This window comes from Perognathus longimembris, chromosome 11 (genome assembly GCF_023159225.1).
Source record: "Perognathus longimembris pacificus isolate PPM17 chromosome 11, ASM2315922v1, whole genome shotgun sequence".
NCBI lineage: Eukaryota > Metazoa > Chordata > Mammalia > Rodentia > Heteromyidae > Perognathus > Perognathus longimembris.
The window spans coordinates 63,358,125-63,383,270 of NC_063171.1; the positions used below are offsets into that span (position 1 = coordinate 63,358,125).

Below are 25,146 nucleotides of genomic sequence, written 5' to 3' on the forward strand. Positions count from 1 at the left end.
ACATTACGAGGAAAGCATCTTGATGCTTGAGAGTATTTTAGCACACTGTGGCTTTCAGTGTCATTCTCTGTCTCTTTTTAACGATGTGTCCATTATTTGCAGATCCTGTGGTATTGTGGAAATTTCCAGAGGACTTTGGAGACCAGGTTGGGAACACATAATTACAAAAAACTTTTAAGTTGGAATATCATGATTATTACTACTGCTAACTGCTGCTGCTACTTTTGCACATGGACAGCTGTAATTACTTTTCTTGATCAACCATGAGGGAAAGAAAGTACACACTTGTGGAATAGTATATACTTGTGAAGAAGATCATCATGTTGTAAGCAAAGACACTGGCCAGTCAACAGAGGATGCAAGGCCATGAAAATTAGGGGGACTGGATTTTTGACAGTTTTCATAGCTTCTTTCAGAGTCACATGTTACCAAACAAGACATAATGTAGTATTCTGTTTTCTCTGTATTCTTATATTTAAGGATATACTAAGCCTCTAAAACGTTTCAGAGGTATGAAGATCAAAACTAATTTAATCATCGTCTCTACCACATTGATTTGTGTTAAGGCGCAATGAATGTATGGTTGCCACTGTCAAATGAATCTGTCTTTTCAAATTTGTCACCTGTCATTTCCAGTGCCATAAGCTTACATAGCTGTGCATGCGAAGAAGCCTTCAGCATCAGTAAGTCTCAAGAATAGAAAGGAGCCCCGAGGTTTGAAGCAAGGAAGAAAAATTTGCATATGCAACATTAACATTTTTTTTCTGCTTTACGGACATAAAACAGATTTGGTTAATGGAAACTTCTTCATGATTTAAAATGAAGGGCATTGATACCTGGAGGTTTTTGTCCTTCTTAAATTATGAACTCAGATATTCTTCCTAAACCACGTAGAACAACCATCAGGCATTATTGTATACAGAACATGGAACTGCACACAGTTATAGGCTAAAATCATCAGGGAAAATACATTCTTTTCATTTGTTTGAGCACCAAATGTTTTCTTTGAAAGACGAAAGAATATATCAGATTGTATTCTTTTTTTTTGGCCAGTCCTGGGCCTTGGACTCAGGGCCTGAGCACTGTCCCTGGCTTCTTCCCGCTCAAGGCTAGCATTCTGCCACTTGAGCCACAGCGCCGCTTCTGGCCGATTTCTGTATATGTGGTGCTGGGGAATCGAACCTAGGGCCTCATGTATCCGAGGCAGGCACTCTTGCCACTAGGCTATATCCCCAGCCCCCTGATTGTATTCTTTTGATATTATCATTGTCTGTGTAGTCTTAAACACTCATGGTTATTATACTTTTTAACCTGAGCAGCCAACATGTGAATGGAAATTTGCACTTTATTTAATAGTAATATAATAATAATTAATATGGGCAGTACTGGTGTTGAACTCAGAGCTTCCTGCTTATGAGGCATCAACTTACTGTTTGCACCATGCCCCTAGCACTTTTTCTCAGATTACTTTTAAGATGAAGGTCTCAATTTTTTTTTGGGGGGGGGGGGGGAGAGCGGGACCCTTGCTGACCTGAACTATCCTCCTGTTTCTACTCTACCTGGATGACAGTTATGTGCCACCACACCCGGATTTTTCTATTAAGATGGAGTCTTAAGAACGTTCTTTGCCTGGGATCATCTGAAACGGCGAATCTCTTAATCTGAGCCCCTTTACCCGGGATGACAGGAGCTTCCGCCTTGCCCGGCTCTGCTGGGGTGGATGGGGTCTTGTGCAGCCTTTGCTCTGGTTGGCCTGGAAACCATGCTCCCCTTGACGTCAGCGTCTTGAGTAGTTATGGGCTACAGGTGTGGGCCACTGGCAGCTGGCCGAAATTTACATTTTATAAAACTGAAATAGTGTGTCATAATTCGGGAACATACACTCACGTATGAAAAACAAACTCTAGAATAATAGAGTAAAATGTTGGTTATACTGAATTAACATTTTTAGATAAGAGGGCACTTTAAAAAAAAAATTAAACCCAAATCGTACAGCTTGAGGTCAGCGAAGGACTTGTCTTTTCAATATGAATCTGAGTTCACTAAGAATTATTTGGGAAGCATAGCTCATTTAAAATATTCATTCAGTTTCCTTACCTTTATAGCACTTTTAGGGATATTCATTTTATGCATCTTTCTTTTTTATAATCCCATTAGAGCGGATTCTTTGATTTGTGAGTTTATAATCAGTTATTGATAACCTTCAGAAATGGAAAACCGTTTCATACTAACAAGAGAGCAAGTTTCTTTCACAGTTAGAGGCAGGCAGCCTCATAGAGTACGTTTTGGTGATATACTGAGGTCTAAGTATACCAAGCAGGTGGAACAGAAGGAGAGGAAAGTTGATTCAACTTAGAAAAATAACAATATTTTTAAAGACTTTAAACATTTACTTTTGATTATTACTTATATCAAGTATGAAAAAACTTGTAAAAACGGAACGAATGTAACCCAAGCTGTCGTCATAGAGCTTTCTCTGTCTTAAGACCTTAACACAGTGTTCCGTGGGTGTCTTTTCCCCGGTGCGGCGGCCCTGGGCTTGGCGAGGTGCACCTGCCCAGGCTCAGCCTCCAGCCGGGGCAGCTGGGCCGGAAGGAGATTGTGATCCTTCCTTCTTTGAACCCCCGAGGTGGTTCCTCATGGTGGACTCTTCAAACAGAAGGGAAGGGCGTCTAGACCCAGTCAGGGTCACCGAGTGCGACACTACCGTATTCTGCAGGAAAGACAGGATGACAGAATTATCTCATGATTTGAAACTAGGGATTTTAGATGGTTGCCTTTCGGTTGAAGACTTCATGTGGATTCAGGCTGCAGCGTCACCTGGTCAGGTGTCTGAATGCTGTTTGCCACCACACTAGAGTCCTCTGCCATGAACAACTCCGGGGTGGCCTCGCAGGGTTTTCCGTAGGTCAGAGGGGAGGTCCGTGTCTAGCGCTGGAGGAGGAGGTCAGGAAAGGAACCGGGGGACTGTGTTCCCTCCATCCCCTGCTCCTGCTGCCTTTCCTCAGGTCTTGTTGCTTTGGGTGGCTTATCGTCTCCTTACTTGTCGTTCCTATTCTGTTTCTCCTTTGTCAGTTTGAAAATTAATTCCTTTGTGTGTGTGCGCGCATCCGTGTGTGTACATGTGCATGTATGTGTGCATGTGTGTGTGCATGTGTGTGGTCGTGTGTGTGTGTGGTCGTGTGTGTGCCAGTACTGGGGATTGAACTCAGGGACTCCTGCTGTTGTTGGGCACTTGCTCAAGGCTGGTGCTCTAACATTTGAGCCACACCTCCACTTCTGGCATTTTGCTAGTTCCTTGGAGGTAAGAGTCTCATTTCCTGGGCCAGCTTCAAGCGATGATATTCACATCTCAGCCTCTGGAGCAGCTAGGATTATAGATGTGACCTACTGAGTCTGGCAAAAATGAATTCTTTAATGACTTTCTTCCTTCCTTCCCTCCCTGCCTCCTGCTCTCTCCTTCCTTTTCTCCCTGCCTTTCTTCCTTCTTCTTTCCTTTCTCCCTTCTTTCTTCCTTTCATTTGTTCATTAATTTTTTTTCTGTTATCTTTCTGGGGCTTTATTCTTCTGTCATTTAAAATGACCAGTTGAAGGGGGGTGGGATATGGCCTAGTGGCAAGAGTGCTCGCCTCGTATACATGAGGTCCTGGGTTCAATTCCCCAGCACCACATATACAGAAGTGGCACTGTGGCTCAAGTGGCAGAGTGCTAGCCTTGAGCAAAAAGAAGCCAGGGACAGTGCTTAGGCCGAGTCCAAGGCCCAGGACTGGAAAAAAAAAAAAAAGACCAGTTGATTGTATCAGACTGGTAAAAAGATAGTCAAATGCATTCTATGTTAATTATTGCTTTTCCATATGGAAAGAATGAAGTATCTTCAATGGTTTGTTTTTAGGTGAGAGCAAATTGGTTTTTACCTCTTCAGAGTGTGTGTACATATACACATGTATATACGTGAACACACACACATACACACATATATATATATATTCTATGTGAACACATTTCTAAGGCAGATTGATTTAATTTTTGATGAAATATTGTAAAGAAAGATAGTGGGTAAATGTAAGAGGCTTACCATATTTCATATTTAAAACTTTTTTCAGTGGCCTATTTTAATAATCTTAAATATCCATTTTCAGACTGCTACGTGGCAAGTATTTACATTATGGTTTGCTAAGTTGTCTGTATATAGAAAAGAAGAATGGCGATTCAAAGTATTATGTATTATTATGTACACATAGGAAAATGCATAAGAATAAAATCTAAAATCAGGCTCATGGCTACAATTTCATGTGCCCACCTCCATGTGGAGATTTGTTTCCCTTTGCAGCAACTGTGTTGGGAAGATCATTGGAGACATAGTCACATTCTTATTTTTCATACATGCTTCTTTCATATTTTGTAAGATTATCATTGTACACGATTGTGTCAAGTGAGGAAACTTGCTTGGAAAAAACAGTTGATAGTATAAAATTGTGTTTTATGGCCGAGGTCCTATATTTTACCAAATGCCTCTTGAAAAGCTCGTTTTTAAATGTCGTAGAGAAAATTATGTTTGAAAAGCCCTGACTAACAGTATTCTTTTTCTGTTGAGTGATCAAAAGCTTACTTTAGTGAGGTCCCATTTTTGTATTTATTCAAGTCAGTGAACTTTTCAAAAATTTCTCTGAAATGATTTAGACCCAATCTGTAAGACCTGTAGAAACATGTAGAAATCTAACAGTACCACAGGACACAGATGAAAAGAAGCACATGGGAAATGGGGCTTTCATTCTATAAACAGTGGAAAGATGTATTTTCCAAGGTAATGGAATGTGTGCAGGTCTCACGCAGAAGAAAACCAGCCAAACACCCTATTATGGGAATGTCTCTGTGACGGTTCAGACTTTTACAGTTTAAAGTCTTTCTTTTAGTTTGAAAAGAGATTACGAGTAGCTAACGGTGAAAGGGTGGAGGCAGTAAGTGTTCCGCTGCTACGTTATGCTATGGAAATGAAGTCTTCACCCTGGCATACACTCATTAATTCACATGGAGTATGAATGCGTTCATGTGCTTATTGTAACTGTAACCTGTTTTCAAAAGGACTTTTTTTTTTTTTTTTGTAAATTTCTTTTTTTAAAGCCTTTATGGAGACTTGGGTTTGGGAGCTAGAAGAACAAGTCACTGTGTTTTTCCATTTCACCTTTGTGTGGGGTGGTTTCTATTTTCTTTCCCCTCCTTAGTACACGATATTGGCAGATAAGATTTTTAAGAGAGGTGTGTTGAGAGATTGCGCCTCAGTGTTTAAAATGCAGGCTTGAAACACAGTTGGGCAGCATCAGAAGACACTTGGCTATTAAACATTTTAAACTTGGAAACTCTTTGGAAGTGGCTGTAAGTATTGGACTTGATGAACATATGGCCGCAGCCGCTTCTTCCCCGCCCGGTCTTTTGTTCTCCTGTGATTGTTAGGAGGCTTAATGACAGTTGTAAGCCCTGGTGGTGGAGGGGGGGGGGGGGTTCGTCTACCCTGGGGAGCGCAGGAGGAAGCTGCCGGTGTGGACGATGGAAATAGGGATGGATCTCAAAAGAGATCCCGGGTAAAAAGAACAGGCCTCAAAGGAAAACCAGGGGAAGTGGTGTGGAGGGGATGGTAGATGGTGCGAACCACCATGGCAAAGCTTCTCTTTCTTTCCCAAATGCCGCACTCTGCCGAGGGAGAGCTCGCTCCCTCGCGGGGTCCGGATGAATAGCATTACTATTGGATACATTTAGCTAAATTATGTGCATTTTAATAGACGCTGCACATGTTCAACATTTTCAACCTTAAAAAAAATGTAATACTAGGAGCACTATTTCATGGGAAGGTTTTCAGAAGGACCTTCTTCAAATAAGCCTAATTTAAAAAGCTGTATGTCGTGGTTGTTATATTACAAAACACTTTAATTGCGATAACGGCTATGTTATTTAAAAGAGAGATGATTCTGTTCCTTTTTTAAAACTTCAGTATTCAGATGTACCGTTAAATGTTCATCTGTTTGGATTTTTCTGGATAACTGGTGACTGCAGCTTGTCCTGCTTTATATGGAGTTTGATCCTTAGTCTGTTTGCCTAGTGGGGGGGCGGAAAAACTTCAGCAATGCAGTCTTGTGGTCATTTTCATAAAATGTGGACACTGGAGTCATGTGGTTTATACACAAAGAAAAGGAAGATGGTTCCCGGATCCCAAAGTTAGGGAAAAGCAAGACCAGGAAAAAGTTAGCATGGCAGTTAGCAATAAGACACTGGAAGGAGGATCATAGTTTCTAGGAGAATTTCAATCTTGGATTTGCCAGGTGTTGTGGTAGAATTGTCTTCCAGGAAGTGGGAAACCTCTGCCTGGAGTTGGGGAGAGAATGGGGATGCCAGACCGCCTGTGTAAGGCAGCTTACACAGGTGGGGCTTACAGTGAAGCCAGGCTCTCAGGAAACACTGTAAATCCCAGCCTGGCTCTCCAGATCCACAGTGAGAAAGTTCAGTTTGTTACCGCACTCTGACATTCAGAAAGTATTTGTTTCCTAGGAGATGGACGATACATCTGACTTCTCCTTTTCTCTGTAGACTCGAGCTGGTCAGATAGGATTGTTTAATATGATTTGTATTGTAGAATTCAGTAGCTTAAAACTTCCACTTGGTTTTCTGTGAAGTTAAACCTGGGAAACATCATGCTTTGGTTATTTATAGGCTGTGGGATTTGAAGAGAAAAGAGTAATACTAACTCCTGAGAACCGTGATGCATGGGGATAATAAAATAAGAAATTAGAGCACAAGAGATTGTTTAAATAGCGGCTAGTCCAGAGTGATCAGAGTGTGAAACATTGGAAAGCTGGTGTTACAGAGGTAAATAAATGGACTAGAGTACAAGAAGCTTTGCAGGCATTCCTTGGTGTGTACCTAGAGGAAGTAAATAAGCACACGTGAGAGGATTTCCAATTATTTTTTTAAATGAACAGCAGGAAGGGAACATCTTTGACACATGGGGAATACTTAGAAGGCCTCTGCTGTTCAAAAGGGGGAGAGCTGGCTCTAGGGAAAGACAAAGAGGAAGGAGATGGGGGAGTGGATGTGGGTTTTCCTCTTCCTCCTTATTGTGCAAGAACAAATCCGTGAGCTCCATCTTCGAAGTCAGATGCTAAGGGTATAGCCCAGCCAGCCTCGTACCTCACTCATCTTGAAGAACCAGACTTCGGCCCCTCTTTGCCTCTCTCCCTAGATCCTTAGTAGATCACTTGACTTTCTGCGATGGTGATCAGTTTCAGATGCCTCCTCTGTGTGGAATGAGGCAAGTGTGTGCTGCACGAAGCATTGTGCCCCTCGGGTTTATCCATGTTGTTTTTAGGGCCTTCTGCATGTCACCTGCAAATAGGAATAGTTTTCTGTTTTGTTTTGGTTTTTCTCCCACTTTGAATGCCTTTTATTTCTTTCCCTTACCTAGTTGCCTTGACGCAGACTTGTTCCGCTGTGTGGGATGGGCTTGAATAAGTTGGCCTGTTTCCCATCTTAGAGGAAGAGGCTTCAGTTTTTCATGATGGATCCTGATGGAGGCTGGGATTTTCATGTGTGTTCTTTATTCTTTTGAAGTGATTGCGTTAGTTGCACCAGGAGGGGTGTCACTGTGACATTTCCGCACATATGTAGGACACAGCCCCATCAAGCACACCCCCTCTATCATTCTTCTTCACAATTTCAGGGTTCTATTGTTCTGTTTTTATATATGCAAATCAGGTACTTTGACTACATTTGTCCTTTCAATTTTTATCAAATTCTGTTTCTGCACCGATTGAGAGTTCTTCTGGAAAGTACAGAGTGAAGGAAGGCTGACATTTCTACATCAGAAGATTAGCAAGTGGAAATGCATTAAGGGAAAAATAAAGTTTTAAGGGCATCATAAGCTTTAGACCAAACGTTTCACTTGGTCAAGTATTCTGGGTAAAATATCAAGTTAGTAACTGCAAAAGAAAAATAAAATAGAGCTCTGCGGAGACGCTGGCATCTGAGATACCAAGACCTCTTTTGGTGCTGGTCCCTGCATTTGGCACTTGCTAATTCATGCCCATGTCGCTGGAAGTCTCCTATGTACTTGCTCATTATATCACTGTATCAATAAGGAATCCAAGGCTCAGAGATGGCAAGTCATCTTCCCAAAGGCGCCCCCCCCCCCAGTTTCATGTGACAGAAGACTGTTTTTTTTTTTTTTTTGGCCAGTCCTGGGCCTTGGACTCAGGGCCTAAGCACTGTCCCTGGCTTCTTCCCGCTCAAGGCTAGCACTCTGCCACTTGAGCCACAGCGCCACTTCTGGCCGTTTTCTGTATATGTGGTGCTGGGGAATCGAACCTAGGGCCTCGGTATACCGAGGCAGGCACTCTTGCCACTAGGCTATATCCCCAGCCCCCTCAGAAGACTGTTTTGAACCAAACCAGTCTGGCCTCAGTGCTGCTTTTAACTATTTATTCGACTCTGTTGCTGAATAATAAGGGCCCCTATTTGCTGAATCATTTCACAGTGTAGGCATTGTGTTGAGGGCTGTTTGTATTGCCTGTATTAACTCATCTAATTCTCAGTAAACCCATGTTATGTACACAGATTTAGGGACATTGAAGCAGAGCGGAAGTTGCATGAATGATTGTACACAGCTGTTAGCTTGCTGAACTGCGTCCTGACCCTCACTTTGTGGCAGGAGAGCCCAGGCTTTTGTCCACCATACATAAATGTCGAGAGGAGATTCCCACGGGGAGGGCTGAAGATGACCCTGGGAAGCCCCAGTGGAGAAGGCTTCTGGAGAAAGGGCTGCACAGGAAATGGACACAGAAGATGCACGAGAGTTAGCCAGTAGCCGTGCTTTGCCTAGATCAAGGGCAGGGCACTTTCCTTTATGAATCCCCCATGAGTGGGATACCGAAATACCCACTGAAGTGACACTGCAAACAAGCCGCGCGTGGGGAATGGAGAAAAGCCTGGCCGTGGCGCTGGGAGCTCTCTGGCAGCAGCCAGCTGAGGAAGGTGCTAGAAAGGTGACACATGCATGCGCTGTGGGGGCCAGGCACTCGGTATTGCCAAGGAGCAGAAAGGGCAAATGAAACTACAGCATTCGCCCCCATCTGATCTTCTAAATAACTCACTGCTATTTTCTACCTCTTATCGTTCACACAATCCAACAAAACAATGTTACCTAAAGGTTAAGTAGAAGTTTTGAGATGATTTAGGGAAAAAATGCTAGTGCTTAGCTGAGAAAGTTGATGAAAAAAAACAAAAAAATGGTTCTAATTTCTTAGTCCTGGAGTGGAATCCTTTACCCGAGACCCAGGAAATTGTGATTTCCCTTTAAGGTCACTTGTACCAGAATGGGCCAGACTGGGGGTCACCCCGGCCCGTGGCTGTTGGTGGCTTTCTTTCTGTAAAAAGAACCAGTGTTTCGATTTCAGTTTCCAATGGGCAGGGTTCTCCATTCCCAGAACTAAGAACAAAATTGGCGCCTCCTTTAGAATCACAGCAAGAAGCCAAAGATTACATCAGCGGGAAGCAGGAAGGAGACTCTCATTTCCAGAGGGGGTGTTCTGTAATGGCCCCACAGAGGAAGTTCCCTGCATAGGAGCTCACACCATTTCTATTTAGAATTTTAGGAAACACACGTTTAACTCACTTGGGACTTCAAATTTAAAATTTTGAGCGTCAGAATTATGATAGAAAAATCTGTGTAAATTAAGAAAATACAGAACATCAAACAGAGCTCCTGGATTATTAAGATTCTTTTTAGCCCAATTTGTTGACTAAATCAAACCAGAGTAAGGTTTTATTTTAATTACTGAGTATTTAGTTTCAGTTTTAAATTGGGGTGGGGGTGGGGGCGTAAAAAGCCTAATAAAGGTCAGCAAATACAGTGTTCAGTGAATGCGACAAGTGACCTTAGGTGTTTCTCATCTGAAGGTGAGCTTTCTATCTGACCACTAGTATAGACAGCTTTAATCTGTCTACAGATTCCCAATACTGGGCCTGAAGTGTCCTCAACTCTTTGTTAGTCCATTGCTTAACCTCATTGCCTGTTGACTCTGGCACTGTTTACTGCTGATACAACCTTGGTCTGAATGCTTTTGTTTCAGGTTTTAAAGGAGAGGCTTTGATTCTTCTTTGCAAATCTGTTATTTGACAAGGAGTTAGTCATTTTGTTTTGGCTATAAGTCTAATATTTTCAATAGCTGCATAGATAGAAGCAAGTCCTTCACAATCCCATCTTCCCGCAGAGTTAGTGTCAAGAGAGTAGAACAGGCCAGAACAGGGCAAGTGCGTGTGTGATCATGCAAATGTTGTGGTCCCATCTCTCCTCCCACCATCCCTTCCCACCCTAACCCTGTGTTTTTCATACACTAGGCTAACCCTTGACTTTGAAGTGTTAGTTGAATAATCTATAACTCTCTCTATATAACCCATATGTGCGTGCATGCGTGTGTGTGTGTGTGTGTGTGTGTGTATGCATGCTAAGACATAATGGTTTGAGGCTATTTGCTAGCTGTTTGACCTTTGCAGAAATTACTTAGCTTCTCCCACAATTTTTTCTGCATATGAAATATGGATTATTTCATAGGGGTACTTTTTTCTTTTTCCTCTCAGCATGAGTCCCATGTCAGGTACTGGCTAGGCCTCAGGCAGACTCAAGTTGAATGCGCTCTCAAGGATTTTGGAGATGCATTTCCTCTAATTGACCGTGCCAATTACAACAGCTAGAACTTTCTGGTGGGTGACTACTAGCATCATGGATCTGGCTGAGGGCTGATCAATCAGGCATGGGCTGTTAGTTCCAGAAGTGGGTGGATGGACACTGTAGCTGGTGTGTGTGAAGCCCCTTCCCCCCTCTCCCCTCCCTCCTGCAGCAGCCTGGCCAGCCTCTCCTTCTCTCTTCCCGTTTCCGTTACCTGTGATGTCTTCCCATGGGACTTCTCACTCCCAGATTTGATTTCCATGTCTATTTTCTAGACTCACCAATGCTGAGATTAGCTATGATTGTTCATCCCATGTTAATATTCAGAAAGTCAATATAATGAGTGATTAAACAAGTACACACCGAGTTTCTAAATATATCAATTAGTAGAATGGATTCAGTTTTGTATCTTTTTAAGTAGTTTTCACAGAACAATTTAGCTTATGTCACTATGTAATTATAAATGTAATTACTCCAGACAAAAGTCTCCAAGTAGCTGAATAGACAAGCATTTATATCCCATTTCAAACTTCAAACATATACCATGATCTCCCTCTATTCCCTCTCTCCCTTCCTCCCTTCCTCCCTTCCTCCCTTCCTTCCTTCCTTCTTTCCTCCCTCCCTCCCTCCCTCCCTCCCTCCCTCCCTCCCTCCCTCCCTCCCTCCCTCCCTCCCTCCTTCTCTTCCTCCCTCCCTTCCTTCTTTTGGAATATGGTCTTCCTATGTAGCTTAGTCTGGCTCCAAATTTCTGACCCTCCTGCCTCGCCTCCTAAGTGCTGGGATTATAGGCATGACACCACATCTGGCTATGTGAGTCTCATTTGTGCTAGGTGAACTTAGAGGCTCCATGAAATATAGTAAATATGTCAGTGATCCTAGGGTATGAGCCACTGTAGTATAAAGTCCCTAGAATTATTCTCTAAATTTGAAGGTCTTACTATTTCTTCAAACACCTCATACGAACCATAAGCTTCCCATCTGGTTATCACAAGAGTTACTATATAAGACATTCTAGTGATAGTTTTGAATCAAGTTTAAGGCAGGACTAGAGAAAAAAGGGCAATGGTAAAATTACTGGTCTGCAACATTAATCTCTGTGGGCCTTGGATTGCACAAAAAATCATTTTCATTTAAGGCGTGGGAAGTATATGGGAAGCGTTTTCATGAATCTTTCATGACAGAAAGATTATCGGCATGAGGTCCAGATGTGAAAAGCTAGAGAAATACTGTGGCTCCGGGGTCTGGTGATCTTGAAGGCGGAGGGAAAATGCATAATGGGTGGAGGAAAAGCAAGGGTGCAGTGCATGATGGGAGTAGAGCAAGTCTGCAGTGGCGGACAGAGGACAGCGAGGCTGGGATTTCACAGGGACTTCCACCACTAACTCCTGCCAAGACCGCCGAAGGAAACAGCTCATTTGAGATCTTAAGAGGGGACAGGAAGCACTTCAGTCTGAACTTGGCCACTGCTTTGCATTGTCAAGTGGATTGATGGATAAGTATGTGAATGAAGCGAACTTCCAAGATACTTTTTTTCAATAACACAGAGCAAGTATGATAGCCCAAAGAAAGCTTCCTGTACACATTCAAATAATAAATGTACATGTTCTATGACAAAGCTTGCTTCTGTTGTGCTTGGTTAAGTAGAAGTAGTTAATATATCAAATGTATAGCTATATGTGTATACCCATATACATTAGCTGTATTACATATCTGAAAAATCTTCAAAGGAAGTAGTTTATTTAATAAGCTGTGTGTGTGTGTGTGTGTGTGTGTGTGTGTATACATGTGTGTAGGTAGGTACTGGGGCTTGAACTCAGGACCTTGTGCTCTTGCTTGGCTTTTTTTTTTGGCCAGTCCTGGGCCTTGGACTCAGGGCCTGAGCACTGTCCCTGGCTTCTTCCCGCTCAAGGCTAGCACTCTGCCACTTGAGCCACAGCGCCACTTCTGGCCGTTTTCTGTATATGTGGTGCTGGGGAATCGAACCTAGGGCCTCGTGTATCCGAGGCAGGCACTCTTGCCACTAGGCTATATCCCCAGCCACCCCCCCCCCCCCCCCCCGCTTTTCTTGATTCTGTGAGGCAGACCCTCAGGTTTTGCCCCTTTTGCAAGGGGAGCACCTGGCTGAACCAGAATCTAACTGCAGCTGTGTGACTCCGGAGCTGTGCGGTGTCCACTGACCTGATACCCGGCGTTGGCACCTGTGTTCCTGGGCACGTGCCTCTGCCAACAACCCCTACATCTCCTGGGTGCGAAAATCACTCCTGCTACCTTCTAACATCCTTCCTAACATTGCCAGGGTAGCCCATCGGCGGACTCGTGTAGATGTGTTTTCTTACTTACTTTAATTCCACTGATTTTGGTTTAAATAAGGGTTGGATGCTTTTGTTTTTGGTTGGTTGTAGAGCTTGAACTCAGGACCTGGGTGCTGTCCTTGAGCTCTTTTTGATTAAGACTAGCACTCTATTCACTTTGAGCCTTAGTGTCATTTCTGGTTTTCTGGTGGTTAATTGGATTTCCTGCTTGGGCTGACATTGAACCACTGTCCTCAGATCTCAGCCTCCTGAAGGATCTAGGTTACAGGTTACAGGTGAGAGCCACTGGCCGATGCTCATTTTTAAATGCCGCACTATTTACAAGTGTAGATAGATGACACGTGAAGTGTTTTGTCCATCAGTTTCTAGTGCTTAGAGGTAATTACAAGGGGGAAGAAGGACACACCATTTTTAGGTTTCTTAGCCATTTCCACTTTTCTCTCTTATAAGATCAATTAATTTATATGGGACCGAAAACAATGTATACATTTTCATGAGTCTCTGTCTAGTTATTAATGTGATGGGGGGTGTCTTGTTGTAGAGCACACAAAAAGTATCTGTTGCCCTTGCATTTTACTACTCATAATTTGTGTTCTATTTCATTCTTTTGTGTTACTTCTGACAATGCACATTTTGCATAAAGCATATTTTGGAGAGGATGATTCTGGAGCTCAACTTTTCTTGGGCAAAGAAATTATTTTAAAAGAAAAACCTTTAGAAACAGAGGGAAAGGATATAACTTCTCAAGAGCATTACCTTACCCTTTCACATAGTCTGTGATTGCAAATTTAGATATGTGTGTGTGTGTGTGTGTGTGTGTGTGTATGTGAGTGTTTGGCAAATGTAGAAGTATAATTCTTTTTTTTATATTTTAAAATCATTTTTATTGAATTCATTTCAGCAATATTGCGTAGATGTTTGTATCTGCCCCAAACGAAAACAAAGCCATCATGAATGCTACTCAACATTCTCAGTGTCATCCAGTATGCTTTTTTGTACTTGGAATATAGTTAAGCCATTTGACATTATGTAATCAAACAAACAGCAGTGCATACTACATTATTCAAAAAAGCTTTTTGCATTTCATTTAAAAATCATTTTGCAAGTGGTTTCAGCTTTTTCAACAATCTCGTTGACACATTACACACTTCATGTTCCCAAAATAAAAAGTGGCCTTAAACTAACTCTACAGTTTTTTAAATTACATTATTGAATACTATTCAGGGTTAAAATAATTTAACATTTTACCCTATAAGCGGCAGTTACTAATATCTGCTGACAAAATTCCACTAGAACTAAATATATCCTTGGTACATTAAAAAAAGACAGTTTTTAAATTTTAATATGCTAGTTTATATGCTGTAGTGCAAAAGAAGTGACACCCTAGTGTTTCCTGAGCTTTAGGAAATTCACAACTTTCTGACTACTTTCACTTTAAATAGTAGGCTCCTATGCAAACCCATACCAAAAACTAAACAAATTAAGGTTTTGGAGAATCAAAAAGATTAGTCTGATAAGGTAACTTATGGTAATGAAAAAGGTTTTCAAAGCAAAAGTATTTACAACATTCCAAAGGATATTTGGACAAGTATAATTCTTAATGCTGATGTTAAAAGGATCCAGAAAGATATTTGAATACATTTTTATTCTCCTTTGCAACTCTTCCGTTTCCTTTTTTAACTTCAGTTTGCATAGCACCTGTAATTAAGGAAGAAAACCCAGTGCTGGGAGCTAGGTAGGACTTAGAGCTATTGATCTGTGTAAAGCCTGCTTACACTGTCAGGGGAGAAACACTGAATGTGGAGCTGCTTTGTCACGGACATAAGCTCAGAAAGGATTTTTTTTTTTCTTTTTTGGTCTATACTGTTTATACACTAGTCTATAGACCTGCTGGCTGGCTGAATTTTAAAGAGTGCGGAGGTTTAAAGACCTGTCCCCCGAGGGCTGCTGCCGCCAGTTGGGAAGCGAGCTGAGACTTCTGTGCAGGCGTGTGTACAAGGAGGGAGGTGGGCGTGGAAGACGGGAGCTTTCTTCTTCATTTAAGTCTTAGCATTGATGCGGGGTGGATGACTCATTTGGATATATTTAGAGGTGGACACGGCCATTTGCATAGTCTTTGTTGGCACAGTTTCATTGGAGATGTCTGAACCGCTCTCAGATAGGGAGTCAATACGATTGCGTGGCCCCACTCTGCAGCTCACGATAAAGACTAAGTCATCATCAAGTGAAAAACAACTCATTTGCACGGAACTGTTTTTCCCATAATTTATTTCAAATTGAGTGACCCTCCCCTTCATGGCATGTGACACAATATTATCCATCGTAGAATAGATCTCTGGAAGTGTGGGGTTGGTGTTCAGCCTTCTAGAGACCCAGGTTCACAGGGAAACCTAGGGGCCTGCCCTGGGGTGGGGAGGGGGCACTTCCCAGGATGCTTTGCTTCTTGCTTCTCTGAGTTCAGGCTCCTGAAGCTCTCTTAGGCATTGCTACTGGAATTCCACAGTGCTTTCATCTCTTAATTGCTAAATGCAGTGCACCTTTTAAAAGGATTTGAGTAATTCCACTTGAAGACACTCAGTGAGTTTGAATATTCAGATACTGATGGTTCCCCAGGTGTAAGTTTTACTGATGAAGAGGTGATAGTGAAAACTGTTTTGAGTGGGAGAGGGTAATTGGTTACAATATCAAGGTACTTGCTCTGTGGGCTTTTAAATAGTAAACATCTTCATCCTTGTCTGCCTTGTCTTGTAAGACCACTTTGCTTTGAATTAGTATGACGTTGTATTTAGTACAACTTTAGAACCAGTGTTCAGTTTTAAGCAGCTTTTTGGGTATAACAAAATAGATCCTTTTCTATTTGTTGTCAAGTGCTTGTTTATATTTTATTGTAATTATGAATACAAATGATATCTAAAAAATAAATTATACAACCATTGAACGTTTTAAAATCAGATTATGTTTCAGGTTTAATTAAAACCCAGATTGTAGTATGAAGCAAATTTTAAAGGAAAATACACATTATAGTAGTGAGCTATGTTTAGCTTAAAGACTTATTTTTTTTAAAGATATATATGTATTTCTAAGAGTGTTTAGAAAAAAGGAAAAATACTTAGTACCAAATGCTGAGGCATACAATTTTTCTTAAACTATAGGGAGTTCTTTTTTTTAAAAAATGTTAATAAAAACTATTGGAGTAGGGGCCACGGAGGGTTGTTTTACCCCTCAGTAATTCATTCTGCTGCCAACCTCATTCCCTTTTCTCTGCCTGCATTTTAATTGAAACAACATTTATATTTTTGAGCCAGGATCTGTCAGAAGTCCCAATGGCTAGCCTGTGGTACAAGTAGCAGCAGACGGAGATTGTCCATATGGTGTGGTGCTTCTTGTAAAATCCATATGGCCTTGTTGAAGGCTATCCCAGCAGGGATGCGAAGGTGTTAATACCCTTCAGGCCAGGCCGCTCCCTCCCCGGGGCCACGGCGGCATTGTCTGTACAATCTGCCCAAGACAAACTTAATTCCCTTTTAATCATCAATTATTTTAGTCTAGGAACCTGTGCTAGTTTGCTTAAAGCAACAACCAAAGAACAACTCCCCCCCCCCACACCCCACCCCTAACCCCGAAAATGTCTTTCAAAAAGTTTTAACTGCATCTTCGGAAACATGTTCTAAAGCATCTTCTGTATTTTGCATTGCCTTTGTAGGAAGTCTTGCAGAGTGTGCCGAAGTTCTGTTTCCCCTTTGACGTGGAAAGGTAAGGTGTGAGTCCCAAGCGAAAATAACTCCAGTCCACCTGAGCAAATGCCCTAGAAGCGATTGCCTGTTTTTGTGGTTGTTGTTGTTTATTTTCGCGAAACGAAGTATGCCTTATCTTTATAGTTTCCAGAGAAGCACTGGAGCCGAGAGGTTGGCAGTTAAATGGTGAAGAAGTCTGTTGGGCGGTCGCGTCTGTGGCTTTCTTAACCCAGCAGTGCGAGCAGGTCCCACTGCCTTTTGCATTCTTCATGGATGCATCTGAAGCAGTAGCAGAAAAATACGCATTCTCCACCCGAGCCTTCCCAGGGTGCCTTTGAAAGTGAGGCGGAGAGAGCCTGTTTTCGATCTCGCGCCTTCTAATGGGAGAGGCCATGTGTGTAGTGTTGGCTGTCATGGTTAGCCATGTCCCAAGGCGGGCGGCTTCCTCCCTAGCCCTGCGTGAGCACGGGGCGCGGCTGCGGGAGGCCTTCCTGAAGGTGGTGTTGGGAACTTGATTCCGTTCCTATTTCACTGCACAAATACTGAATCAACTGCCCGTATGTGGCTGGAATGTAGTCGAATACATAGCCCTCTGAGCATAATAACAGCTCATTTATTGTTTGGCATGTACTTTCCACACCCTATTATCAGTTTTCTTAAGAGTGGGATAGGTTTGTTTTCTTTTTCTAAAGAAAATTTCTTTTTCTAGGAAAATACTTTGCTAAGGATTAGTGAGCCTCTAAAGTTTTACTATTTTAAAAATAAAGTGTCTGACCCGGACAAATGACACCCCTTGTTTTAACTCATTTCTGGGGAGACAGCCATGTTCCCCATTCATCCCCTGCGTTACGATTTTCAAATCAATCGTAAGAATGAAATAGGCAAAGAAAAGCTTTGAAAGAGTGTTGTAAAACTTGAGCGCTGAAGGCCACATCAGTCACTGGGAGTTTTATTTGAAGTTTACAAAGCTTATATAAACATAGTAAAATTTATAAAACTTTTTAAAGACTGACCTCTTACAAGTATATTTGTTAAATATCCAGCACTCTTTTGTGTCAGAGTAATTTGTTTGTATTGGTACATTGGCAGTACTTTATTTCCCTTTTAAAAATCCTTTTGGCTATTTTTCAGTTGAAGTATAGGTGTTATGGCTATTTTATTTTGGGAACAGAACTCGATGTTTTATTATATTTATCTAATGCCTAGGCTACAGACATCATCAGAAAGTATATTCATAGGCTTGAAATAGAAGGAATTATTTTTATCTAATGATTTGAATCATTCCTTATATTGCAATGTAATGTGATAGTATTATGATAATTATGCAAAAAGTCCTTACAGATTAGCTAGTGTGCTTCTTTGGCATTTCTTCTTTAGTATTCTTCTTTCTTATTTGTATTGAGAAATTGTTCTTGAGTATATGCATAGCTTTAAAAGAGAATGCTAAGAAAAACACTAGCAGTAGGGTTTTGTATGGTGCTTCCTTGGGTAGGAATGTCAACAGGCCAAACAGCTGCAGTGCTGGTGGCCACTATTAGATCCTAAAGCAACTTGATTTGCTGTCTAAGCAGTTAACAATTGGGGGGGAAACTCACAATTAATTTGGAAAAGAGAGGCTGGAGTTGAGGTTGAGGATTCAGCCATCCTGGGTAACTTCTGAGGACAGGGGAACAATATTTAGATATTCTTTGGAAATAGTTTACAAATACTTTCAGACTTATGAAATTTACGGTAGGTACACTCCCTTCCAGTTTCCTAGTCCCAGATTCGGAGGTGCTCAATTGCCCAGTCTGCAAGGTGCAGCACACGTACTTTGATGTTCGACTCACGATTCAGTTTTCATTTGATGTATGTTATCGTTTTGAAGCATAATTTTAGCTTCAGAACCAAGTGATTGGGAAGGTAGCATCAATGCCACTGAGAAATGCCTTTGTGTCTCTGAAAAGAAAAATGTCATACCAGGCTGAATGTTTCTCGATGTTGTTGTATTTCAGGGTGTCTCAAAACCACGTTGGACAGCACTTTACCTTTGTGCTGACAGACATAGAAAGTAAGCAGAGATTTGGATTCTGCAGACTCACCTCAGGAGGCCAAATTTGTCTCTGCATCCTGAGGTAAGCCACAGTAGTTAAAAAAAAAAAAAAGCAGCACCAAGAGAAAAATACCCGCCAAACAGATTAACTCTGTCTTTCTTCTATTTTCATTCTGCTTTGTCTTCTCCAAAATATAAGCAAGACAAAAGAAACCCTCAATATTTTTTCCTTCCATTGTTATCATTCTGAATTCAAGATAAGTTGAAAGGTGATTTCCCTGGTGTTCTGTGTCATTTAATTATAACCAGTTGGGTGTGAAGATTTAGCAGTAGCATAGTAGATACGTTTTTCTTGAAAGAACCAAATCTTTTAAAGATTGGGTTTTATGGTTTTATTTTTGCAAATTAACATATCAGCTCGCTCAAATTATGTATGAGTCTCATATATTGAGTAGGGTATAAATATGCACCTTAATAAATATGTTCCATTGTCTGTCTGTGCCTCACCTTTGCTTTAGCAAATGAGTAGTGGTCAAAAGCAAAAAATGTGCAGAAGGTAGACAGGTTTGTTTGACCACTGGATGTTTAAAAACTTTTAAATGACACGTCAGCTACTTCTAATTCCTGTTGGGAAGTGGTGGCCTCTGCTAATCTGGTCACTCCTGACTCCAGCACTGAGCTGGGTGAAGTAGCAGGCTTTTAGCCATGCTATGATAGCTCTGGTTTCCGGTTCCCACCTGCCCTACTTCCATCCACCCAGCATTTCTGCCTTGATTCAGTGGGTAGCTGAAGGTGAACCTTGGATCTGAGTCGCTTTGGAGCGGATGGCCCCTACAGGTGAGCGCTCACGTGCTGTGTGCATCTCAAGTCCAAGCGGTTCTACACTGATACCCTGCAGACACTGGCCACCCTAGATCCGGCAGAAATGCTGTCAGTGCTCCTAGTACAGAGAAAAGCATGGTGGGAAATGGACGGCTTCTCCCTGCATCGCCCCGTGATAGGTTCATAGACTCAGAACACTTAATGGAACTGACTGGAGAAGGGCTTTCAGTCTTCACTGTATAACGGCTTTCTAGATAATAGAGTGAATGTCTTCTTTCTTTTAAGAGTACAGCTTTATTGGTTCCATAACAATTATATTTAAAACTTATACTTGATCCAAGAGTCTTATGTTTCAAACCATAGGTTGGATTTTTTGAGTAGTTTGTTGGTGGAGATGGGCTCCAGGAATGGCAGAGGGGGTGAGGTGCTATTGATTCCTTTCGTACCTCTTTTTTTGTTTTTTTTTTTTTTTTAATCTGACAGTACTGTCTGGTAATGTAATAGTCATTTTATCAAAGTTTCATGAAAAAAATCATGGAGAAAAATTCTGTCGTCTAACTTATTTTTTCTAGTAAATTCGTTAAGTTTTCCTGTTAAGTTCGAATGGTTTGCCGCAGTCTGTCCTGGGAGGCAGGGTGCTGAGGTGTTCTTTGAGAGCAGCTTATTGAGAGAATAGCCAGTAAGTCAGGTAGCCATCTGGTTTTAACAGTGAAGAGGGAATTTGTGGAAATCAGCATCATCTTAGTCACAAAAGGCTGTGGATAGGTTAATATTTTTTTCTTCCTCCTCCTCCTCCTCCTCCTCCTCCTCCTCCTCCTCCTCCTCCTCCTCCTCCTCCTCCTCCTCCTTCCTCCTTCCTCCTTCCTCCTTCCTCCTTCCTCCTTCCTCCTTCCTCCTTCCTTCTTCTTTTTGCCAGTCCTGGGGCTTGGACTCAGGGCCTGAGCACTGTCCCTGGCTTCTTTTTGCTCAAGGCTAGCACTCTGCCACTTGAGTCACAGCACCACTTCTGGCCTTTACTGTATATGTGGTGCTGAGGAATTGAATCCAGGGCTTCATGTATACGAGGCGAGCACTCTTGCCACTAGGCCATATTCCCAGCCAGGTTAATATTTATAGGTAAGTTGTAGTCAGTGTTTGTTATCTCAATGATTTTGATCCATCTCAGAGTTACTGTAGTGGAACAGAGAATGGGGATTCAGTCCTGATTTGTCCACCCGGCTCTGGGTGCTCCATTACTTTAGCTGAAACTTATCATTGTCAGGAACTCTAAGACTAAATATACCATTAAAAAAATCCTGCTGACTTAACAAAAATTCCTGGCAGCAAGAGCCTTATGTACCTACCACAAAATCCTGAAATCTGACAGGGTAGTATATTTGGTCACCTAGTGGGGATGATGTAAACTTATGCTTGCTGACAAATATGAACAAAGAAATTAATTAACTAATAGAGTTAAGTTGATAATTGATAGAGCAGAAGATTAATACTATACTTTATAAGCACCTACAGATTAATAAGAAAAAGAATAGAAACCAGGCATGGTAGCACTTACCAGTAAACATCCTGCTAGCTACTTGAGTAGAAGAGACAGGAGGATTTTAAGTTCAAGGCTAGCCTGGGGAAAGGTAGTGGTGAGACTGTTAAATAAACACACAAGCAACAAACAAATGAAAAAGCTGGGGGCATAGGTCAAGTAGAACTCTTGCCTAGCATGTACAAGACCCCTGGGTCTAATCTTTAACACTGCACATAAAAGAATACGTACATACATAAAACAAATAAAACCAATAGGAAAACAAGTAAACTGCTGGGACAATTTACTCACAGGAGAACTGTCAATAGTCTTGTTCAGGCCCATGCACACATTTTTCAATAGTTTATCGAACTAAAGGATTAATTATAGTACTTATGATAATTGGTAAGATATATGAATATATTTAACGTGGCTTGTGAATTGAAAATGTTCCACTGACTTTCATTATAATCTCCACAAGTTCCTCGAATTTTTGTACATGCTTAATCCGAAAATCAGTAACTTTACATTTTTCTTTCCTTGTAAGTTGAGATATTATACCAATATGATTTTTTTTCTGATTAGAGGTTATTTAATCAGTTACTTATATCTTTGCCTGAAATTTGTTATAATTTAGAAATATGAAAATTAATACCTTGCTATGGTTGTATAAGAGTAGTGTTTCTTTTTTGAAATTACTGTATTTTCAGGAATTGTACATTGAGATCATATTGGATTGATTATTGGTGTTTATTCTCAGGATCAAATGAATTAAGATTCTTGGGCAAAACTAACAAGTGTTTCTCCTATTGTCTCTGTACTATCCTACTCATTACAGTTTTTCTATTGTTATTAATGTTATTCTTTCCCCCAGAATCTTCTTGTTTATTACCTGCTAATGTGTGAATTTGCTTTACAGATACGAAATGGTGTGTGTATGTGTGTGTATGCGCTGGTCCTGGGGCTTGAGCTCAGCACGTGGGTACTGAGTGGTTAATTTCAGTGGTTAATTAGAGATAAAGTCTCACAGACGTTCCTGTCCAGGTTGGCTTCAAACTGTGATCTTCAGATCTCAACCTCCTGGGAAGCTTGGATTGCAGGTGTGAGCCACCAGCTCCTGGCACTGATATCAATTTTTTAAGAGAAAAATATTTATGCCTCTTGAGTTTTTGTTGATACCTGTTGAAAATATGGTAGATTCTTAGGAAAGAGTAGTCAGAATCAAAATAGTGAATACATGGAAGGAATTTGAAGACATTTTACTACAAAATAAAATAGCTGTAAACTAACAACCTTTTCATCAGCACTAGCAAAACATAACCTTTGTTGGTTTAAGTTTTGAATATCAAGGACTCAGTCAGCAGCAATATCATTTAGTGTTTGCTTACTGCAACTCGGTTCTCTGCCTCTGTGATTTGCTGTGTCACTTACAAAACTATCCCTGCACTAGTTTGTGTGTCAGCCATTGAAGGCACTTTGTGAGGTTTAGAACTAACTTAGATTTATCTTCAAGTTCTAACTAAGACAGCCTGCCCAATGCTGTGAAATATTGTTTTCCCCCTCTTAGATTGATGCTACAAAAATGTTTGGAGGTTAACATGTTGTTGTTCTTTTAAAAATTTCTATTGGTTTTGTTTCCTTTTTAGAAGAAAAGTTAAGATTTCAGTCTAGAGTAATAAGAAAAATATTAATTATTTTGGGCTATTGTTACAAGCTTTGCTTAATTCTTTCTCTGACATGATTTCAACAATACCCCGTGACGCCACTAATTTAAATCGTACCACTGTTTGTACTGACGGTTGCTTTAACTTTTTCTGGTGGGAGATTGCTTTCATATGCTAGCAAAAGTGCACAAGATACCCTTTTTCTCCTAACTCGATTAACCTAACTTTACAACTATAAAATTGTCGCCAAGGGTTCAAAATGAAATATTCTAATAAGTGAGACAGATTTATGTTGTGGCCTTGGTATCTCTGCTTGCCCCCTTTAACTTTGTCCAAACCTGGATGCTTTCACACTCTTCCTTTGGGCAAATCTCTTAAGAAACAGAATGTTTCAATTTTACACGTTTTGTATCAGTTTTCCAGACAGAAAAACAGCCTCTAGACATTAGACGGTTTCTTACCAAAAAAAAAAAAAAAAAAAAAAAAGGCCGTTTCCTTGCTTTTATTTGATTACTCTGTTAGGTTCCTGCTGATCTCTCACTGTGAGCGGTTACCTGACTTTGACAAAAACCATTTCCTTCCCTTTATTTAACCTTTGACTTCAGAATGTAAAAGTTTTATCAGCTCTGGAGTGGAAGTCCAAGTGTGGGGGAAATCCTCTTGCACAGCAGAATGAGGGCAAGGATTTGTAAGATGTCTGTCTTGTGGCTTACATCTTCACTGAAAATTCAGGAAGTGATCATACAATTAAACTTCAAAATAATTGACTCTCTAAAATAATTGTTGTTCTGTTTGTATATACTCACAAGTCTAAGACAGGTACCCTTTCTTTTTGTCTTTAAAAAACCCCATATTTTCAGTGTTTATTCAAGAAAACCATTGGATTCAAGTCCACTAAAATTCTGAATATATCTTTTTCTTTAAACTTTCTAAGCTTTTTATGAACAAAAAAAAAAAAAAATAAACCAGATGGGAGTCACTTTGGATGTGTAAGATTTAGTGAAAAGCATTTCAACTTATTGGCAGTTTAAGCATATATATTACTTAATTTGTTGCTTTTAACACATATTGTTTGAAAAATCCCTAAGAAAAAAAACCATACAAAGTTTATGCAATTTATAGTGTGCATTTTTGCAGATTTATAGTTCCAGATAAAATTCAGACACAATTGAGAGGGTCAGTGACATTTTGAATTTTTTCCCTTTTTAGTTTACATCCTTCTTACTATGTGCTACCAGCAGTAGTTCCAGACCCCACAAAGGCAATCGCATATACTCAATGTCTAAGATGTAACCAAAAGTTAGGTAAATACATTGATATATGAAGTGCTGTCATATTACTAGTATTTGTAATCATCATTTTAAACAACAATATTTTTCCGCTGAGCCAAAGATACTGTAGTTTACCTGACAGTTAAAACTTTTGTTAAGATATTAGGTTTTAGTCAAGGTGCAATTCACTGATATCGTATTTTTTGTTTTTGTATTCTTACCCATGAACAATTACGTAGTAAAGAGCATTGAGATGTATTCTCTTTAAACTTTGCTTATTATACTTTGAAGGAAATAATGCTTCAAAGGAAATAATGACTACGAATTGAAAATCAGCAACGTGATATGTTTTGTGATTTAATGCTTTTTTTTGGAGGGGAAGTATGGGCAGGTTTTGAATACACTGTTAATTTAATTTTAAAATAAGGAAGATAATTTTCTTACTGCTTAGTTTTCATAGAAGTATGCTTTGATTTTGCAAACAAAACTAAATTTACCTTTAAATCATGTTTTGTTTTGGTGTCTAAAAGCTTTTTACGGTTTTATACTTTTTAGAACAGGCTTTCTGATATTTGTAACAACACTTACTTGCCTCCTACTTAAACCTACTTTCAGAAGAACTGATCAAATACGGAGTTCTATTGTATTACATGCTCCATTCACTAATACGTTTTGAAAGTTTTACAGAGGATCTAGTTTAGCAAAAGAGAGTTAAAGTAGGGAGTAATGGAGAGAGAGAAACATTTCCTGTTTCTCAGCAGGAGATGGGGGTGCAGTGATACTTAAAAACCCAATGGCATGCCGTTCTGCATAATGATGAGGAGGTAGACAGATGACCCACCTGAACTACCTAAGCCACCTGTGGAACGGCCCATCTGCCTAGTGGTGGTCCCATAGGTTAGACTCTGTAGAGGCAACAAGGTGTCTTGCTACTTTACATAAGCACGTCTGCGTGCTCACTTGAAGACACACCCTCCTCCCACCGAGAGGTAGAGTTTTCCTATAATTACATGACATTGATATGTCATATACAGTGTCATTGTACAGTGTCTTAAAAGCTCTTTAAAATTAATATGTATATATACAC

At 40.6% G+C, this 25,146-nt stretch overlaps 1 protein-coding gene across 5 annotated transcripts in view; it reads left to right on the forward strand.

Annotated features, from left to right (window-relative positions):
• The window catches only part of Dennd1b (DENN domain containing 1B), a 168,983-nt gene that overhangs the window by 45,844 nt on the left and 97,993 nt on the right, over positions 1 to 25,146 (forward strand). For 3 of the 5 annotated variants that reach the window (XM_048357390.1, XM_048357395.1, XM_048357391.1), the window contains exons 3-5: positions 103 to 146; positions 16,727 to 16,776; positions 18,752 to 18,871. In XM_048357390.1, coding sequence (XP_048213347.1) covers positions 103 to 146; positions 16,727 to 16,776; positions 18,752 to 18,871 — 214 coding nt within the window. The remainder of the gene's footprint in view (positions 1 to 102; positions 147 to 16,726; positions 16,777 to 18,751; positions 18,872 to 25,146) is intronic. The other 2 variants (XM_048357394.1, XM_048357393.1) reach the window with 2 other exon arrangements.